This window comes from Phyllobates terribilis, unplaced genomic scaffold (assembly GCF_046119375.1).
Source record: "Phyllobates terribilis strain yellow unplaced genomic scaffold, ASM4611937v1 Scaffold_1__5_contigs__length_1240528914, whole genome shotgun sequence".
Classification (NCBI taxonomy): domain Eukaryota; kingdom Metazoa; phylum Chordata; class Amphibia; order Anura; family Dendrobatidae; genus Phyllobates; species Phyllobates terribilis.
This window is the reverse complement of record NW_027362761.1, coordinates 1,035,550,533-1,035,572,301: the sequence shown is the minus strand read 5'-3', so window position 1 is coordinate 1,035,572,301 and position 21,769 is coordinate 1,035,550,533. Positions and strand designations below refer to the sequence as shown.

General features: G+C 42.8%; 1 protein-coding gene across 1 annotated transcript in view; it reads left to right on the top strand.

The window, feature by feature from the left end:
- GUCY1B1 (guanylate cyclase 1 soluble subunit beta 1) overlaps nucleotides 1–20,555 on the top strand; it is a 113,466-nt gene extending 92,911 nt beyond the window's left edge. Inside the window, exons 13-14 of the mRNA XM_073644957.1 lie at nucleotides 994–1,120; nucleotides 19,416–20,555. Of these exons, the coding sequence (XP_073501058.1) occupies nucleotides 994–1,120; nucleotides 19,416–19,421 (133 nt within the window). The 3' untranslated portion in view covers nucleotides 19,422–20,555. The remainder of the gene's footprint in view (nucleotides 1–993; nucleotides 1,121–19,415) is intronic.
- Nucleotides 20,556–21,769: the final 1,214 nt, after the last annotated feature.

Sequence of the window (21,769 nt, the reverse complement as noted above, 5' to 3'; positions counted from 1 at the left end):
TTTTACCATGAAGGCCTGCTGCACAAAGTCTCCTCTTAACAGTTGTTGAAGAGATGTATCTGCTGCTAGAACTCTATGTGGCATTGACCTGGTCTCTAATCTGAGCTGCTGTTAACCTGCGATTTCTGAGGCTGGTGACTCGGATAAACTTATCCTCAGAAGCAGAGGTGACTCTTGGTCTTCCTTTCCTGGGGCGGTCCTCATGTGAGCCAGTTTCTTTGTAGCGCTTGATGGATTTTGCAACTGCACTTGGGGACACTTTCAAAGTTTGCCCAATTTTTCGGACTGACTGATCTTCATTTCTTAAAGTAATGATGGGCACTCGTTTTTCTTTACTTAGCTGCTTTTTTCTTGCCATAATACAAATTCTAACAGTCTATTCAGTAGGACTATCAGCTGTGTATCCACCTGACTTCTGCACAACACAACTGATGGTCCTAACCCCGTTTATAAGGCAAGAAATCCCACTTATTAAACCTGACAGGGCACACCTGTGAAGTGAAAACCATTTCTGGTGACTACCTCTTGAAGCTCATCAAGAGAATGCCAAGAGTGTGCAAAGCAGTCATCAAAGCAAAAGGTGGCTATTTTGAAGAACCTAGAATATAAAATGTATTTTGAGTTGTTTCACACTTTTTTGTATATAATTTCACATGTGTTAATTCATAGGTTTGATGCCTTCAGTGTGAATGTACAATTTTCATAGTCATGAAAATACAGAAAAATCTTTAAATGAGAAGGTGTGTCCAAACTTTTGGTCTGTACTGTATATATATATATATATATATATATATATCTATATCTTTATATGGTAAGATCATATTATGCTAGTTCACCATATTGCAAGTGTATAAGGTGTGACCTGCAGACTACCTTGCGATACTACATGCAACGTTAATCAAAAGTAACACGTCATCACGATTATCATGGAAAAGTCTAGTCCTTCTGTACCAGAACTTTTTGTTTAATTATATGATTTCCCTGATTTTTCAGATGTCTTATGAGTCCAGAAAATGCAGACCCCCAGTTTAATTTACAGTATAGAGGACCAGTGAGCATGAAAGGAAAAACAGACCCAATGCAAGTATGGTTTTTATCCAGAAAGACTGCAGAAATGGAGGTATGACTAATTTGGATGGAAGATTGGCCTTATCTAAACAGTTCACATTTTTTGCTTTGAATTAAATATGGAGTAATAAATCATTGTTAGCAGAATGATTCATACGTCTAAATATTACTATCGAGTTCTGCCCAACTATTCTTAAACACTGTACAATCAAGATTTATTTTGTTAGAGAAAAATGATACAATGTATTTCAGATCAGGACATTGGGCTTTTGAGATTTTAACCTTAAAAATGAAGTGTTATTGTCAGGTAGTGACAAGGGGCTGTGTGCACCTATGCGATCCATCAAACTAGGGGCACCCTAGACTATTCCTGTTCCCTGGATGACCCCAGATGGTGATGACGCCGGGGTCTCGTACCTTGCTATGCTCATATCTTAACTCTTATTTCTTCCCTCCCCCACCCAGGGAGGTGTGATGCCAAAGTGTATTGGAAAACACTAACCAAACAGACAGTGATAAACAGACAAGGGTAAAAGAAATCTACAATCATACAAATACACTCACAAAACAACAGAGTGGGAAACAGGGGAGGAATAGGAGGTACAAATCAAATGGGAGAGGATAAGGATAAACACGCAAACCAACTCCACACAGAAATATCCTGAAAAACTCTCCAACCATCTACTCCAAACACTGAACTTCTCCTTCAACTCCAAACCAGGAAATGAAAAAACTATCACTGGCACTGTGCCAGTGACTAGCATGTATACCAGAGGGGAGTGGCCAACTCAGAACAGCTGAAACAAACAGGATGGAGAGCTCCTGGAGATCAACTGAACTGATTAACCTTTGCAGTGACAGAGCAAGGAAAACCTGCACTGTTTAATAGTTTAATAGGATGGTGAAGCAGTTCTAATCAGTGCAGGAGTTCGTGTAACCAGACGCAGCGATCTTCTGGCACTTCTCTGTTGTGGTATCCTCTTGACAGTACCCCCTCTCCGAAGATGGACGTCCAGAACCTCAGAACCAAGTTTATCTGGATGTGAAGCGTGAAAAACCTGCTTCATGAACATTAGACTCTGGTACCCACATTCTCTCCTCAGGACTGTAACACTTCCAGTGTACCTAATATTGAAGAGATCGGAGTAATAATCGAGAATCCACAATCTTCGCTATCTGAAATTCCACATTTCCATCAACAATGGCTGAGGAAGGCAGTGGTGGAGATGGTTCAGAGGAAGCAATATATTTTTTGAGAAGTGATCGGTGAAACACATTATGATGAATCTTAAAAGTGTGTGGCAAAGCAAGGCGAAATGCTACTGGATTGATGACTGCAACTATCTTATAGGGGCCGATGAATCTGGGTCCCAGTTCCCAAGACGGAACCTTCAACTTAATGTTTTTCGAGGACAACCACACCAAATCACTAACACACAGGTCCGGATCCACCAAGCATTTCCGATCAGCCATACTTTTATATGTGAACCCCATCCTCCTCATATTATTAAGAACACCTTGCCACACTCATATAATAGACGAAGAAAACCATTCCTCCTCAGGTACTTCTGAAGAACGATTCCCATTGAAGGAGCAGAATTGAGGATGAAAACCATATGCACCGAAAAATGAGGACTTGCCAGTAGATTCATGACAATGGTTATTCACAGCGAACTGAGCTAGAGGTAAATAAGAAATCCAATCTTCCTGATTCTCAGGCACAAAACACCTAAATGTCTCAAGACTCTGGTTCACTCATTCAGTTTGCCCATTAGACTGCGGATGAAAATGAAAGATGAATCCCTAAGCGAGCAGAAAATGCTTTCCAAAATTTGGAAATAAATTGAACCACCCAGTCGGAAACTGTATCAGATGGAATCCTATGTAATTTCGCGATTTCTTTAATAAAAATTTGCTCCAAAGCCTTGGCATTCTGTAAAGCAGGTAGCGCAATGAAATGAGCCATTTTTATGAATCTAGCCACCACCACCAATATTAGAGTGTTACCTGCTGACACGGGTAGATCAGTGATGAAATCTACAGACAAATAAGTCCATGGTGTACAGGGAATCGCCAAAGGTTTAAGAGCCCCAGGTGGATGAGTATGTGGAATCTTAGAAAGCACACGAGTACTGCAGGCAGCTACATATTCCCGAATATCCTAGTGCACCCTGAACCACCAAAACTGATGAGTAAGAAGACCTGTGCTGGCTTTACTACCAGAATGTCCAGCTAGCATCGAATCATGATGTTCACTCAAATTTTAAGACGACAAACACAGGAACAAACAGTTTACCTGAAAGACAGGCGGCAGGGGTGTCCCCCTGAGCCTCCCCGACCTCCTTCTCCAGATCAGAACATATAATAGCATTAACTACCCCTTTCTGTAATATAGGAACCGGCTCACAATTACTTCCTCTTCCCCCTTTAAAACAACGAGATAAAGCATCCGCCTTAATGTTCTTATCCCCCGGCCTATAAGTCACAAAAAGAGTTGAATCTAGGTTTCAGATGTTTGGCAGATTCCAAATACAAAAGATTTTTATGATCAGTGAATACCATGACCGGATGAACTGCTCCCTCAAAAAAAAGACACCACTTCTCAAAGGCCCACTTTATTGCTAAGAGTTCTCTATTACCAATGTAATAGTTTCTCTCGGCAGACAAGAGTTTGTTGGAGAAGTATGCACATGGACGCTATTGACTTGGAGATGCACCCTGTGACAATACCGCCCCAACACCCACTTCTGATGCATCAACCTCTACAATGAACGGCTGAGTGTCGTCAGGCTGTCTAAGAATCGGTGCAGAAGCAAAGCATCTCTTTAACCCCTTTATTGCCCAAGGCATACTAATACGTACCTGCGCCCTGGCCTTTAAGAGACAGGTACATATTAGTATGCCCTGTTGATTTCGCCCGCACACAGGCTGTGCGGGCGCGATCGCCGGAGGGTGTCAGCTGATTGTCACAGCTGACACCCGGTGTTATGTGCTGGGAGTGGTCCCGCACCACTCCCGGCACATAAACCCCCGCAATGATGTGATCGAAGTCGATCGCAGCATTCCGGGGTCAAGGGGAGGTGATCGCGATACTCACCTCTCCTGCTGGCGTCCAACGCTGTCTGCCGCGGCTTCCCGGATGTTGCCATGACGACCCGATGTCGTCATGACAACATCCGGGTCACCAGACAGCAGGAAGATACTTTGGTCATGCGCAGTGCATGACCTAAGTATCTTCTGCATCTGCAGCGCTGACAGCCTGTATAGCACAGGGATGGTGCTCCATCCCTATGCTATACAGGCGATCAGAATGTAAAAAGTCCCATAGTGGGACAAAGTATAAAAGTGCAAAAAGTGTTAAAAAAAAAAAAAAAATTGTAAAAATATAAAAAAAAAAATAAATAAATGCTCCCCCAAAAATAAAAGTATAATGTACCCATTAGTGATGAGCGAGCACTAAAATGCTCGGGTACTCATTGCTCGGGTCGAGCAAATTGGAATACTCGGGTGCTCGACCCAAGCAACGAGCATAATGTAAGTCTATGGGAAACTTGAGCATTTTTTAGGCGGCTCTCCCCGGCGGTCTTCAGAGGGCCTAAAAATTGCCCAAATCGATGGGAACAGTTCTCAAATGACATGGGAACAGCATGAGGAAGATCCCTGGAAGCATTTCTGACTCCCAGGTCACTGCTGTCAACAACGTTGTCAGATTATTACGCCACTTTTACTGACTCACAATAAAACATACAAAAACTAAACCAAAATGGATTTTCCTGGGAAATATGTTAAGGAACATCCTTTCCAGGGTAGTGACTTGTATATAAGGCAAAATAAAAAACCAAAAACAAAAATACTCCTCCACACCTTGGGCTATGTTCACACGTAGCATTTTTGATGCGTTTTTGCACTTTTGCAATGCTTTCAACCAAGACAAATGCATTCACTGGGAAATGTCATTTTAACATTTTACAACCTTATCTGGCCATGTGGTGTGTGACACATTATCAGACACATGCATACAGTGCTGAAAAGACATGGGAACAGCATGGGGACGACCCCTGGAAGCATCTCTGACTCCCAGGTCACTGCCTAAAAGTGTGCCCATCATAAGTAATCCTTGGCACATGCGAAGATGCCTCCCGCCATGCACCAGCATTGCAGACTTGCAACAATCACCGTCCACATCTTTGTCCCAGTGCAGCGTTCAGTTGTCCCTACCACATTCCTTGGAATGCAAGCGCAAGTATGCAGCCAGACACCCACCCACCCACAGGCTGCAATACTATACTGCCAAAATTTTTGACAGCTGCTTGCACTTGAAATGTGGCCTTTTAGGCTCGTGGAGGTGGAAGCTGTTCACAATTTTATGGCGGCGGCGACAGAGTATCCATACTCGGTCCCCAGCCGCCACTATTTGTCCCGGTGTCTTCTCCGCCTTCCACAGGCACGGGTCCCACAACATTACCTGTGCCCTCCCCAATGCACTTACTGGAAAGGACCGCTTAACCACAAACACGTGGACAGGTGAATGTGGCCAGGGATGGTACGGAGCCAGTCCACAGCTTATTTTGCTGAGTTGTATTTCACCACAGCCATATTCTTTAGCTTGGTGAAAGGACTTGGGAAACCATATCTACCCAGCTTTCATTTCTCCCAGGAAGTCCTCTAAAGCTGCTTTCACTTGAAATGTGGCCTTTTAGGCTCATGGCGGTGGAAGCTTTTCATAACCTCATGCTGGCGGCGGCCGGGTGTCCATACTTGGTCCCTAGCCACCACTATTTCTCCCGGTATCTTCTCCGCCTTCCACAAGCACGGGTCCCACAACATTACCCGTGCCCTCCCCAGTGCACTTACTGGGAAGGACCGCCTAACCACAAACACGTGGTCAAGTGAATGTGGCCAGGGACGGTACGGAGCCAGTCCACAGCTTTTTTTGCTGAGTTGTATTTCACCACAGCCATATTCTTTAGCTTGGTGAAAGGACTTGGAAAACCACATCTACCCAGCTGTCATTTCTCCCAGGAAGTCCTCTAAAGCTGCTTTCACTTGAAATGTGGCCTTTTAGGCTCGTGGAGGCGGAAGCTTTTCATAACCTCATGCCGGCGGTGGCCTGGTGTCCATACTCGGTCCCCAGCAGCCACTATTTCTCCCGGTATCGTCTCCGCCTTCCACAAGCACGGGTCCCACAACATTACCCGTACCCTCACCAGTGCACTTACTGGGAAGGACCGCCTAACCACAAACACGTGGACAGGTGAATGTGGCCAGGGACGGTACGGAGCCAGTCCACAGCTTTTTTTTGCCGAGAGTTGTATTTCACCACGGCCATATTCTTTAGCTCGGTGAAAGGACTGGCATAGAGGGAAACCATATCTACTCCGGCTGTCATTTCTCCGTCACCAGGTTCCGCCCATTGTCACACACGACCATGCCTGGCTGTATGTTCAGCGGCGAGAGCCACAGATCAGGCTGCTGTGTTACAGCTTTCAACAATTCTGCAGCGCTGGGCGGTTTGTCACCTAAGCATTAAGCATGTTATCTTCAGCACAGCCTGTTGCCGCCTGGCCAAGGCAGTGCTGCAGTACTTTCAGCTTGTGACTGATGTGGTCATTTCGGAGATGGAGGAGGAGGTGCAGGAGCTGAACAATGTGATTACATTGAGGTTACCTTGGCGACTCTGTTTTTTATACTAAAGAAAGATCCTACTGTTTGTTTTTTACGTTATTTTTTTAGACAAATGCATTCACCGGGAAATGTCATTTTAACATTTTACAACCTTATCTGGCAATGTGGTGTGTGACACATCATCAGACACATCCTGTTTAATTTATGATGGAGGGACTCTGAAAGTCACAAAGCCTATTTTTATAGGGCCATCTGGTGGCCCTTTCTATTCTTAAAAGGCCAGCAGTCAGCCCTCGCTATTGTTAGAGAGCCATCAGCCGGTTATGCTTTGTTGTTCCCATTATTAACGAGTGGGTCTCCTATACTGTTATTGCGTATGCAGTAACTGCAAGGGCAGCCAAAAATTCGGACGCAACCCAATACCCCTTTGAAGAGACATAGAGGAGGGTCTCAGTAAAAAAAATGTTCCCATTATAAAGGAGCGGGTCTCCTATAATAGTAATGCCCATGCTGTGACTGCAAGGGCTGCCAAAATTTAAAGACACATAGAGCAGGGCCACAGTAACAAGTACGACATGTTCCCATTAGAAAGGAGAGGGTCTGGTATACAGTTATAAGGTATGCAGTGAGTCCAACAGCTGACCAATTTTAGGAAAAACCCCACTAAGAATTTAAAGACACATAGAGCAGGGCCACAGTAACGACAAATTCCCATTAGAAAGTAGAGAGTCTGCTATACAGTTATAGGGTATGCAGTGAGTCCAATGGCTGACCAAATTTAGGAAAAATCCAACTAACAAATCCCACTAACATAGAATAGGGCCACAGTAACAACAAATTCCCATTAGAAAGGAGAGGGTCTCCCATAGTGTTGGCCTATGCAGTGAATGCAAGGGCTGCCAAAAATTGGGAGGCACTCCAATGCCCCTTGGAAGAGACTTAGAGGGCCTCATAAAAAAATGTTCCCATTAGAAAGAAGCGGGTCTCCTATACTTGTAATGCCCATGTACTAAGTATATGGGCTGACAAACATTTACCCCTGGGGGGTATACATGAACATACTGTATAATTTTTTTTTTTATGGCCATCATAAACACCCTTTAAAAAAATTATGTGGCTGTTGCATCATGGACCACGGTCACCCTGGTGATATGGTGGTGGAGGATGAGAATGAGGAGAAGGAGGACAAGAGCCAGTAGCCAAAATCAGGAAGTGTATACCCATGTGTGGGTGTGAAGAGGTGCATGAGAATATACCTCGCTAAAAAAGACACTGGATTTGAGTTTATGTTACGCTGCTATCATTCGGTGGTGTTGAGAAGTCTGACCCAATCCAGCACTTGTTCATTTTTATAAGAGTCAGCCTGTCAGCATTTTCAGTTGACAGGCGGATGTGCTTACAAGTTATAAGTCCACTAGCGTCACTAAAAACCCTCTCTGATAAAACGCTGGCGGCAGGGCAGCCCAGGACCTCCAAGGCATAGAGAGCCAGTTCATTGCACGTATCCAGCTTGGATACCCAATAATTGTAAGGCACAGAGGAATCATGGAGGACATTGGTACGGTCGGCAAGGTATTCTCTCAGCATCTTCCCAAACTTTGCACTCCTTGTGAGAGTACCCCGCACCTCAGGGCCTGTGCGATGGGAGGGTCTGAGAAAACTGTCCCAGAACTTTGGCAGTGTTCCCCTGCCTCTGCTGGATTGCATTTGTGTCTCTCTTGCCTGTACTTTTTGGTTGTCCAACGAAGTGTGACCTCTGCCACCAGCGTTTTCAGATGGGAATTTTTTAATAGTTCCGCAACAAGGGTCTTCTGGTACTGCCCCATTTTTGTAGACCTGTCCGCCTCAGGAATAAGAGATATAAAGTTCTCCTTGTAGCGTGGGTCTAGAAGTGTCACCAACCAGTAATGACTGTCACCCAAAATTTTGAGAACGCGAGAGTCATGGGAAAGGCAGCATAACATAAACTCAGCCATGTGTGCCAGACTGCTAACAGGCAAGATTTCCGTGTCCTCACCAAGAGGATGACTGACCATGCTCTCCTCCTCCTCCTCCTCTCTGTCCTCTGGCCACCCACGCTGAACAGACGGTATGACAGTTGTGCAAGTAGTACCGTCTATAGTGCATGAAACTAGCTCCTGTTCTTCCTCCTCTTCCTTATTGTCACCCAATCCACGTTGGGATGAGATGAGGCTGGGCTGTGTGTAATCACCCTGTATGGTTTCTTGCTCCATCTTATCGTGCTCCGCCTGCAATGCATCCTCCTTGATTGTGAGCAGAGAGCGTTTCAGAAGACAGAGAAGCTGGATGGTGACGCTAATTATGGCGTCATCGCGCTCACCAGCTTGGTGGAGTCCTCAAAGTTTTGGAAGATGGTACATATGTCTGACATCCATGTCTACTCCTGAATTCTTATGTGTGGAATCTGAACTGAATACCGACGGCCTTGTTGATGCTGGTAATCAACAACTGCCCTCTTCTGCTCACAAATCCTTCCTAACATCTGCAGTGTAGAGTTCCAACATCACATACCAGTCTGTGAGCTGGAAGCTGCAAACGCTGCTGAAACACGGCAAGGGTGGCGGAAGCAGTAGGTGACTTTCTAACATGGGCACACAGGCTGCGTACTTTAACAAGCAGATCAGGCAGCATCGGGTAGCTTTTGAGAAACCGCTGAACCACGAGGGTTAAGCACATGGGCCAGTCATGGTACGTGTGTGAGCTCGCCTCGCATCAGAGCTGCCACCAGGTTCCGGCCATTGTCACACACGACCATGCCTGGCTGTAGGTTCAGCGGTGTGAGCCACAGATCTGCCAGCTTTTTCAGAGCTGTCCATAACTCTTCAGCATTGTGTGGTTTGTCACCTAAGCATATTAGCCTTAGCACAGCCTGTTGCCGCTTGGCCGAGGCAGTGCTGCAGTGCTTCCAGCTTGTTACTGATGTGGTCATTTCGGAGATGGAGGCTGAAGAGGAGGAGGAGGCTGAGGAGGATGAGGTTCAGGAGCTGTAGGCTGTGGGGGCAACCCGGATTGACCCAGGGCCCGCAATCTTTGGTTTCGGTAGGACGTGTTCCATCCCAAGGTCCGACAGGGTCCCCGCTTCCACTATGTTAACCCAGTGTGCCGTCAGCGAGATGTACCATCCTTGCCCTCAGGCACTGGTCCACGTGTCCGTGGTTAGGTGGACTTTCCGGGTAACTTCGTTGTTCAGGGCACGGCTAATGTTTTGGGACATGTGCTTGTGTAGTGGGGGGACTGCACACCGGGAGAAATAGTGGCGGCTGGGGACTGAGTACCGAGGGACGGCCGCCGCCATCATGTTGCGGAATGCTTCCATCTCCACGAGCCTAAAAGGCAACATTTCGAGCACAAGCAGTCGTGAAATGTGGGAATTTAGAAGTGTGGACTGTGGGGATGCTGCTACTTGAAAGTGTGCAACGACAGGTGCAGGGCAGGAGGCATCTTCGCATGCACCATGGACAGGGGATTGGCTTGCATGCACAACAGCGGAAAAAGTAATAGTGCCACCCGCAGACACTGTTCCTGGACCCACAAAGTTGGGTGCTTTGCTGCCATGTGCCTGATCATGCTGGTGGTGGTCAGGCTGGTCGTTTTGCCACCCCTGCTGATTTTGGCCTGGCAGGTGGAGGAAATGGCCTTTTTGGGGTTATTGGCAGAGTCTTTAAAAAACAACCAGACTCGGGAAGACCTAACGGTTGTACTGGCAACTTTCTTTGTGTTGGTTTTACGGGGAACGGTTGCCTGCCTTCTTTCTGCGGCCACCACACTGCTTCTTCTTGCCTGTTGGGGTGCTCTGTCTCCCTCCCCCTGTGTGCTGGTGTCCTCGCTCTGCATGTCCTCCTGCCAGGTTGGGTCAGTTACTATATCATCCACCACCTCGTCTTCTACTTCCGCAGTCTGGTCCTCCTCCTGACTTTCTGGCAATTGTGTCTCATCATCGTCCACCTCTTGTGACACTTTCCCACCATTGCCTTCGTGTGACCGTGGCTGCTCAAATATTTGGGCAACGCTACATGTGATCTCCTCTTGCCCCGCTTCAAGTGGACCGGGCGAGAGGCCCGAATCTATAAATGGAAAAGTGAACAGCTCTTCGCAGTGTCCAAGTGTTGGATCAGTTGTCTCGGGGCACTCAGCATGGTGGGAGGAAGAAGTTTCAGGGTGAGGAATATGCGGTCCAGACTCACAGCTACTGAGACTTGACCGTGTGGATGACAAGGTGGTGGTGGTGGCTATGTGACTGGAAGCATTATCTGCTATCCAACTAATAACCTTTTCACACTGCTCTGTGTTCAATAGTGGTGTTCTGCGGTCCCCTATTAATTGGGACAGGAAGGTCGAGTGAGAAGATGTTGGTGTTTGTTGTGGCACAATTTCAGCTTGCCCATGGCCTCGGCCTCTGCATGCACCATCATCACCATCACGTCCAGTTCCCCATCCCTTGCCACGTGCCTTGCCCATTTTAAATGGAGGACAATATCTTCCACACTCACTACAAATGACTGAATTTGGAGCTAACTTATATGTGATCCGTGTGACGGACAAACCACAGTTTTAAATACCTGGCCTGTAGGTAACTATTTTGAACAGCAAACAGGTGTCAATTGCTTCACTGACACACTAAAAAAATTTTTTAATGGAGGTCAGAAATGGCAGTATTTTCTGAAAACGTATATGTTATCCGTGTGACGGAGAAAACACAGTTTTAAATACCAGGCCTGTAGGTAACTATTTTGAAGAGCAAACCGGTGTCAAAAACTTTGCTGACACACTGAAATTTTTTTTAATGAAGTCCAGAAATGGCAGAATTTTCTGAAAACGTATATGTGATCCGTGTGACTGAGAAAACATTAAATACCTGGCATGTAGGTAACTATTTTGAACAGCAAATCGGTTTCAAAAACTTTGCTGACACACTGAAAGAAATTTTTAATGGAGGTCAGAAATGGCAGTATTTTCTGAAAACGTATATGTGATCCGTGTGACGAAGAAAACGCAGTTTTAAATACCTGGCCTGTAGGAAACTATTTTGAACAGCAATCTGGTGTCAATTGCTTCACTGACACACTGAAGCTAATTTTTAATGGAGTTCAGAAATGGCAGTATTTTCTGAAAACGTATATGTGATCCGTGTGACAGAGTAAACACAGTTTTAAATACCTGGCCTGTAGGTAACTATTTTGAACAGCAAACCGGTGTCAATTGCTTCACTGACACACTGAAAATTTTTTAATGGAGGTCAGAAATGGCAGTATTTTCTGAAAACGTATATGTGATCCGTGTGACGGAGAAGACACGGTTTTAAATACCAGGCCTGTAGGTAACTATTTTGAAAAGCAAACCGGTGTCAAAAACTTTGCTGACACTCTCAAAAAAATAATTTAATGGAGGCCCAAAATGGCAGTATTTACTGAAAACGTATATGTGATCCGTGTGACGGAGAAAACACGGTTTTAAATACCTGGCCTGTAGGTAACTATTTTGAACAGCAAACTGGTGTCAATTGCTTCACTGACACACTGAAAAATTTTTTAATGGAGGCCAGAAATGGCCGTATTTTCAGCACAGTTATATGTGATCCGTGTGATGGACAAACCACAGTTTTAAATAGCTGGATTTTTAGCGCTGTAATATGGAAAGGACCTGGCTGTATTCTGCAGTTCCAACAAGCAAATGGCACAGTAAAACTGTTCTTTGGATTGCTTTTTAAGCAAATAATGAGGATTAAGATCCAAAAAAAAATTATTCCTGGCCCCTGAGACCTGTGCCTATTTCTAAAAATATCTAACAGCAGCAGCAGCAGACAGAACTGGAATGGAGCCTCTTGTGCTATATGCACTGCAGTCTGCTATATACACTGCCTGCCTGATATCTCTGCAGATGGATTAGTTCTCAGAAGGACTGTTTGTTGAGATGGATATGTGTCTCTAATATAGTTTGGTACACCTACACTAACTAGAAACAAGCAAATCTCTCCCTAGCTCAGCAGCACCTCTCCCTACACTGTCTGTTTCTGGAGTGATTGTGACGAACATGGAGGCGCCAGGCCTGATATAGACCTGATGACGCTGTGCGGCCAGCCAATCAGTGTAATGCCACAACCAACATGGCTACGGCATTACAGTGAGTGGCAGGCAATCCCTGCATGTTCATTGGTGCTCTAAAGAGCGCCAAACATGCAGGGAGGAGACCTGAGCTATCGAGCATCTCAAGCAGTGAGATACTCGGGCGAGCACCGAGCAGTAGCGAACATGCTCGCTCATCACTAGTACCCATCAATAAATATTCTGAAAAAAAACAAAAAAAACAATAAAAGTACACATATTTGGTATTGCCGCGTCCGGAACGACCTGACCTATAAAACTGTCCCACTAGTAATCCTCTTTAGTGAACACGGTAAAAAAATAAAATAAAAAACGAAGCAAAAAACAATGCTTTATCATCATGCTGCCAAGCAAAAAATGAAATAACACACGATCAAAAATACGAATATAAATAAAAACGGTACCGCTGAAAACGTCTTCTTGTCTCGCAAAAATAAGCTGCCACACAGCTCCATCAGCCAAAATATAAAAAAGTTATAGCTCTCAGAATAAAGCGATGCAAAAAAATTTTTTTTTCTATAATAAAGGTTTTATTGTGTAAAAGCGCCAAAACATAGAAAAACTATATAAATGTGGTACCTCTGTAAACGTACTGACCCGAATAATAAAGCTACCTTATCAATTTTACCACACGCGGAACGGCATAACATTTTTAAAAAAAAAAACAATTATTGAATTGTTGCTTTTTGTTTATTCTGCCTCCCAACAATTGGAATAGAAAGCGATCAAAAAATGTCACGTGCCTGAAAATCAAAAAAGGGGGTGGGGAGGAAAAGCGCAGTGCTTATGTGAACCTGTATGGAAATAGAATATACGTGCAGATACAGTGGTCTGCTCACCTGAGTGGGTTGTGGAGACTGCACAACCCAGGTTAAACAGCTACTGGCGCTGATAGCGCTGCCACGATGCCTTCAGTGTCTCCTCTGCATTAGCAGATGGAGCTTCCAATCATGTGATTCCGGGTGGGGTCACATGGGTGATGACATCATCGCAGGTCCTACAGGTCCTGCAGCTGAAATTGTATCCAGTTCTCTGCAGCCTCAAGCCACAACTCGCAAGGGAAAAGTGAACAGTGTGCAAATTTAAGTGGTCAGTGGGGAGCTAGAAACTGGATAAGGCGCTGGAAAAGGATAAAACAAACCTCTTTATTGAAGTATTAATGCCCACAATGCGTTTCTGCAGCGGTCTGCTGCCTTCATCAGGTGGAGTTATGGGAAAATGGCAGAAACAGGCACTTTTATACATAAAACAAAGGCACTCAATGGGAGGTGCCAAGGGAGAATTTGGTACTTAACCCCTTAATCACCATTAAAAAAGACAATTACAATTTAATAACAAAGGGGACTTAAAAAAGCATTACAGGTCAATAACTACACATTATAAACTTACTATGAAGATGCAAGATGCAGACATTAACGGCAATGCTTTAAAAATACAAACATATATACATATTTTTAAAGCATTGCCGTTAATGTCTGCATCTTGCATCTTCATAGTAAGTTTATAATGTGTAGTTATTGACCTGTAATGCTTTTTTAAGTCCCCTTTGTTATTAAACGGCGTAAAAAATAAACTCTAGGGTTAGGGTTAGGGTAGAGCTAGGGTTGGGGTTGGGGTTAGGGTTGGGCTAGGGTTAGGGTTGGGGTTGGGGATAGGGTTGGGCTAGAGTTAGGTTTGGGGATAGGGTTGGGTTAGGGTTGGGCTAGGTTTAGGGTTTGGCTATTGTTGGGCTAGGGTTGGGCTAGGGTTAGGGTTGGGGTTGTATTAGGGTTGGGATTTTTTTCAAAAGTAAAAAAAAAAAGATGACGATATGGCGACTAGTGTTGAGTGCAAGTGCTCGCTACTTGAATTTGCATCGGATGCTCGGGTATGCACAGCATCGGGTGCTCGAGTGATATTCTCGAGTCTCCGCCCCATATGCTTCGCAGCCAAAAATCCTTGCGGGGATTGCCTGCCATGCACGAACAATCCCCGCAAGGTTTTTTTTGGGTGTCTAATAACCATGAAACATGCGGACGGGGACTCGAGCATGTCACTCGAGCACGCACGATGCATGGTGATGCAAACTCAAGTAGCGACACTTGCGCTCAAGACTAATGACAACTTATTCAATATGATGACCTAATGTTATCAAATTCTGTGTCGTACCTCTGGGTTCAAAATGTTCACTATACCCCTTGATAAAATCCTTGAGGGGTGTAGTTTCCAAAAACAAACACTTGTGGGGGGTTTCCACTATTTAGGCACATCAGGGGCTCTCCAAATGCGACATGGCGTCCGCTCTCAATTCCAGCCAATTTTGTGTTCAAAAAGTCACACAGTGCTCCTTCTCTTCTGAATTCTGTCGTGCGCCCAAACACTGTATTTTCCCCATATATGGGGTATTGACATACTCAGGAGAAATTGCACAAGAGTTTTTGAGGTCTATTTTCTCCTCTTACCCTTGTGAAAATAAAAAAATTGGGGCTAAAATATCATTTATGTGGAAAAAGTTAGATTTTTTTTATTTTCACGGCTCCATGTTATAAACTTCTGTAAAGCACTTTGGGGTCCAGGGTGCTCACCACACATCTAGATACGTTTCCTGAGGGGTCTAGTTTCCAAAATGGTGTCACTTGTGGGGGTTTTCCACTGTTTAGGCACATCAGGGGCACATCCGCTAATTATTCAAGCAAATTTTACATTCAAAAAGTCAAATGGCGCTCCTTCCCTTCCGAGCCCTGCCGTGCGCCCAAGCAATGGTTTTCCCCCACATATGGGGTATCGGCTTCCTCAGGTGAAATTGCACAACAAACTGCATGTGCAATTTCTCCTGTTACCCTTATGAAAATGCAAAATTGGGGCTGAAAAACATTTTTGTGGGAAAAATGTGAAAATTTTATTTTCACGGCTCCATGTTATAATCTTCTGTAAAGCATTTGGGGGTTCACGGTGCTCACCACACATCTAGATATGTTTCCTGAGGGGTCTAGTTTTCAAAATGGTGTCACTTGTGGGGGGTTTCCACTGTTTAGGCACATCAGGGGCTCCCCAAACGCAACATGGCGTCCGCTAATTATTCAAGCTAATTTTACAATCAAAAAGTCAAATGGCGCTCCTTCCCTTCCGAGCCCTGCCGTGCACCCAAACAGTGTTTTTTCCCCACATATGGGGTATCTGCGTGCTCAGGGGAAATTGCACAACAAATTTTGGGGTCCATTTTTTCCTGTTACCCCTGCGAAAATAAAAAAAATTGGGTCTAAAGTAACATTTTTGTTAAAAAAGTTAATTTTTTTCTTCCACATGCCAAAATTTCCTGTGAAGCACCTGAAGGGTTAATAATGTTCTTGAATGTGGTTTTGAGCACCTTGAGTGGTGCACTTTTTAGAATGGTGTTATTTTTGGGTATTTTCTGTCATAAAGACCCCTCAAAGTGACTTCAAATGTGATGTGGTCCCTAAAAAAATGGTTTTGCAAATTTTGAAAAATGAGAAATCACTGGTCAACTTTTAACCCTTATTGCTCCCTAATTAAAAAAAACATTTTGGTTACAAAATTGTGCTGATGTAAAGAAGACATGTGGGAAATGTTATTTATTAACTATTTTGTGTGACATATCTCTCTGATTTAAGGGCATAAAAATAAAAATTTTGAAAATTGCAAAATTTTAAAAATTTTCGCCAAATTTCTGTTTTTTTCACAAATAAACGCAAGTGGTATCGAACAAATTTTACCACAATCACGAAGTACAATATGTCTCGAAAAAAAAGTCTCAGAATCAGGGGGATCCGTTGAAGCGTTCTAGGGTAATTACCTCATAAAGTGACAGTGGTCGGAATGGTAAAAATTGGCCTGGTCATTAATGTGCAAACCACCTTGGGTTGTAAAGGGGTTAAAGCAGCAAATGCCTCACTGGCCAGACTGGACCATTTAGAAAAGTCTGTACCTTTTCTTCTCATATCCGTCAGTGGTTTGGGCACTATCGAAAAGTTCCTTATTAAATTACGGTAATAATTGGCGAACCCTAAAAACCTCTCTAAAGCTTTTAAGTCTTCAGGATAATCCCAATCCAGTACGGCCCAGACTTTCACTAGATCCATGCGAAAACCAGTGGACAATAAGAAATATCCCAGGAAAGGGATCTCCTGAACTGAAAACATACATTTGTCTGGTTTGACATATAATTTATTGTCCCTGAGTAATTGTAAGACCTGCCTGACATGCACCTGATGTGACTCGAGGTCCAGTGAATAAATCAATATGTCATCCAGATAGACTACCACAAATTTACCTGCCAGATGATGAAAAATGTCATTTACAAAGTTCTGAAAAACGGTGAGAGCATTAGTTAATCCAAATGGCATAACAAAGTTTTCATTAGGTCCCTCTGGTGTATTAAAAGCACTCTTTCAGTCATTCCCCTCCTTTATACGGATGAGATTATATGCCCCCTTGGGGTCCAGTTTGTATAACCATTTAGTCCTGATGATCTGATTAAAGAGGTCTAGAATTAAAGGGAAAGGATATGCATCCCAAACCATGATCTGACTTAGTTCATGGAAATCTAAGCCGATGCATAACCCCTTTTTTTTTCTTAAAGAAAAACCCTACTGCAACAGGAGATATGACCCTTAGCCAGACTTTCTGTGATGTAGTCATTTATGACCTGCCTCTCCGGACCTGAAACATTATACAACCTGCTCTTAGGCAATTTGGCCCCAGAAATGAAGTAAAAGAGGTTGTCCACTACTATAGATAATTCCCTCAATGTATTTAAATGGTGTAAATAAGTTGTTTTGTAAATACCTTGTGTTGTGCTTCTTGCCTGTGAGCAGCTCTATTGCTGACTGCTCACAGGCATCACGTGACCCCCGGCTGCAGCCGGCTCTGGCATCCGCTGATGTCACATCAAGTTCCGGCTGCGGCCGGGTGTGACATAGTGACGCATACCCCTCTGATTGATGGGCTGTGGATGGGGTGCCCCGCACGTCACAGCCCAGCATCTACCGCGCCCCACTCCCAATGAATGAGGAGAGGTAAAGTGCGTGGTGGATACTGGGCTGTGACGTGCGGGGAAAGAGAGATTAAGATCCCCACCAATTGCTTCTTGGTACCCCAGGAGTGAGGACGTAACCTAAAATAAAGTTTTCAGGCCTCCCTGAAAACCACAAACTTATCCCGACCCCCAGAGAGAATCTGGCAAAGTGATCTTGGGTTCCACTTGGGGTTGCCCAGGAGCCGCAGGCCCTAAACCTGGAGTCAATGCAATGGGTGCTGCAAAGGAACTGAGCGCAAGTCTGCCACCTCCAGGCATTGTTGTAGTTGCTCTGCCAGAGCAGCCACAGAATCCAGGTTGGATCATGGTATCGCTGTGACAGTTATTCTGTTTGCTAGGATTGGAGCAGCAATACAATGCCTCGGATCCCTAGATGTTTAATTCCTGAGAAAGGGGTGGTCACGGGTCAGCATTTCATTCCAAGATAAAAATGTTCTTAAGTGAAAGTTTCTTTGTGGATACTCAATTTGTGAGCAGCGCTAGATACAAATCCAAGTTTTCCTTCTCCAATCAGTTATCTGGTTTCCACATGGTACACACTGCCCAGTGATAGATTTATTTTCCTTCTGAGAAAATGGGGAAAAATGAGAATCAGAATACATACCAGTTTCGTTGTGGAATACATGTTGGAATCAGCATGATATTGTTAATCCCTCAACAAATCTATGTATATGGAGCCAGTACAGCAGAGTCCCTACAGTTAGTATTATGAAACCATTTGCCACCTTATGATTCTTTAATGTAACACTATGATCTTCTATACAATCAATGATTATCATATATTGCTTTTGTAAAAGTTTACACACCCTTGTTAAAATGCCAGGTTTTTGTCATATAAAAAAATCTTACCAAGAAAAATAATTTCAGAATTTTCCCACCTTTAATGTCACCTATAAATTAGATAAGGGCATCTCCTGTTTACAGCCCTCTTCAGATCAACCCAAAAATTTTCAATTGGATTCTGACTGGGCCATTCCAAAACCTTGATCTTCTGGAGAAGCCATTCTTTCATTGATATGAAGGTATGCTTAGGTTTGTTGTGCTGAAAGTTCCAATTCCTCTTAATCTTCAGCTTTATAGCAGGAGGCTCGAGGTTTGGATGTAAAATTGACTGATATTTGGAACTGTTAATAATTTCTTCCTCTTTGACTAAAGCCCCAGTTCCAGCCCCAAAGCATAATATTGACTACACCATACTTCTCTGTAGGTATGGTGTTCTTTTGGTGATGTGCAGTGTTGGCTTTGTGCCAAATATGCCTTTTGGAATTATGGCCAAAAAGCACTTCCCCCTTCAAAAAGACCATAAAAATTAGCACCAAATATAAGGCCCATATCTCAAAAATCGGAATACTCAAGGGAGGAGTGAGAATAAAACAAAAACTCTACTTTTGACCTGTTAACAGATTCTCTTTAAAAGAACATTACACAATTCTCATTGACATATTAATAAAGGTTTTTGCAGGTAAGATAGAGGCTGGATATGTGACAATGTTTAGAGTGATAACAGTAGATTCTGTGTGTATTTTATAATTTATAATTTGGTTATATTTCTCTTTTTTATCCAGGAATAAGTTCAACATTAAAATTAAAGAACCAAATCCAATGAAGGTAACAAAGATGTTGTGCGTCAGTGTTCTAGTTCAGTGCCCGGATTTAAAACATATTAATTTGCTGCTTACCCCTTCATTTGTGACATGCAAATATGTAAGCTATAGCTGTAAATGTTCTTTGGAAATATATATCACTTTAGTGTATTTTGTACGTTGCCCTGGTGGCAACCTCTATTATGTAATCTATATGCCAAATTTGTAAGAAAAAAAGAAGCTAAAATATTGTGGCACGATATTATAATAAAGTAATAGTCTATATTTTGAACTGATGTTTAGTACCACTCTATTTAATGAACACATATACTGTATTTCTTATTCTCATGTGATATATGTACTGTTGATAATGAATAAATGTATAGTTTTGACAGTAGGCAGGGAAAACTTTTAGGTATACCTGTAAACCAATTGGTTGTATTAATCATTTTTGTATGTCTGTAAAACTTACTTCCAAACCTAAGGTGACCCCAAATTGAGACCCAGTGAGTAGAGGACATCCATAACTAGGATAAAAGGCAAAGACACTGTTGCTTCTAACCTGCTTAGTGTTCTCAGTATTTCGGTAGTGACCGTAACGTGCACTCACCACAAGTACGTAGGTATTTTTATATGTTCACTCTAGTACTTTACATACATTTTTATGAGTGACAGTGCTCTATGTCAGCAATGTATATGATAGTAATGTATAGGATTTGTATTTTAGGCAATAGTAATTAACAGGGTATCTTTGTCCATTGACATAACACCCAGATAATGAAGTCTTTACTTTTGACACACAGAAGCAAATGCTTGTAAATATAGAGAGGTCATATTTTTAACTATGTGCCATATAAAAGTGTATTTCAGGGTCTATATAGATGAATGACATACAGAATGTATTGTGCTGGTCTTTCATGATTTACTTAATCTTATATGAGAAGCTTCCTAATATTTATCTGTACATCTACATGTCACATATGTACAGTATAAATTGTCTGGTACTGTAAAGACATCCATAATAAATTATTTTTTCATCACACTGTATACTGCAGATTTATTTGTGTTCATGTACTGTTAAGATCTTTAAAATGTCAATAATAAAAATGACCAGATATTATATTTAGCTGCAAATTGTCTGATTTTGTTGTGGATGTTTATTATTATACTTTCTTGGATATTTTCAGAATTTCCATGAAAGTAAATACAGAGAGCTGAGTATGCGTGGCCAACTTTCTTTTTCCACAGTGGCACAAGCTCGTGATTGGGGGGGGTCATCATTCTCTAAATACAGCATTAGGGCTCAGGGTTGAAACCCATACCTGGGAGACATTTATGACATACAGTGAGGAGCCGAAAAACAGAACATTCCCTGATCAGTTTTGCTATCCCAATAGTATAACATATAGTACAAGCAAACGGGAATTAAAGAAAAACTGTGGGATCAGTTTATAAGAAAGTAACAAATTTTATTTAAATAGATATACAACATAGAAAATATCGGTTAAAATAGTTTGGAGTGACAAAAAAATACTGCAATGGTACTATAGAAAAAATGCTGAAAATGATCCAGCACAAATAGAAAATAGAGACACATGGGATCCTGCTTTGGAGATGGCCTTAAATCCTTTGGAAGTCTTGTGTTTGCTAATAATAGGAGTTCTGATGTTCTCAGATGGCTCCTTTGTCTTCACCATTGTGACAAAGGAACAGAGCCTACCATGTGACTTTTTAAAACAGTGAAGTCATCATTCACTGGGTAATTCATGTCACATGGGGACCGACAATTAATCACAGGTGAATCTCTTTTGTGATTTACCACAGGTGAGTCAAAATGTGTTTCCATATTAAATTATTGTAAAGGGTGTCAAAGCAAGCTTTAGGTTTTTCTATTTTTCCCTCCCATTGTTTTTTGCTTTAAATTATTGTTTATCATTTGCACGTTTGCATTTAACACGAGTTCTTTACACAAAAAGACTGTTTCACTTGATTCATATTTTTCAGGAGATATTCCATATTATGTTCTTAAACTTCATGGGTGCCGATAACGATGAGCAGGACTGTATACTTTGGATATGCTATTATTGTCTGGCATGAAAATATCTCATTAATAACACACACACACAATCAAATCAATATTTGCTGTGATAACCCAATGCATTAAAAATAGATCAAAGTATCAATTCTTCTAGGTACACTTCCTCACAGTTTTGAAGGAACTCAGCTGGGAGTTTGTTTCAAACATCTTGGAGAACTAACCACAGATCTTCTGTGGATGTAGGCTTGTACAAATCTGTCTGTTCATGTAATCTCAAATAAATGTGTCAACAATATCC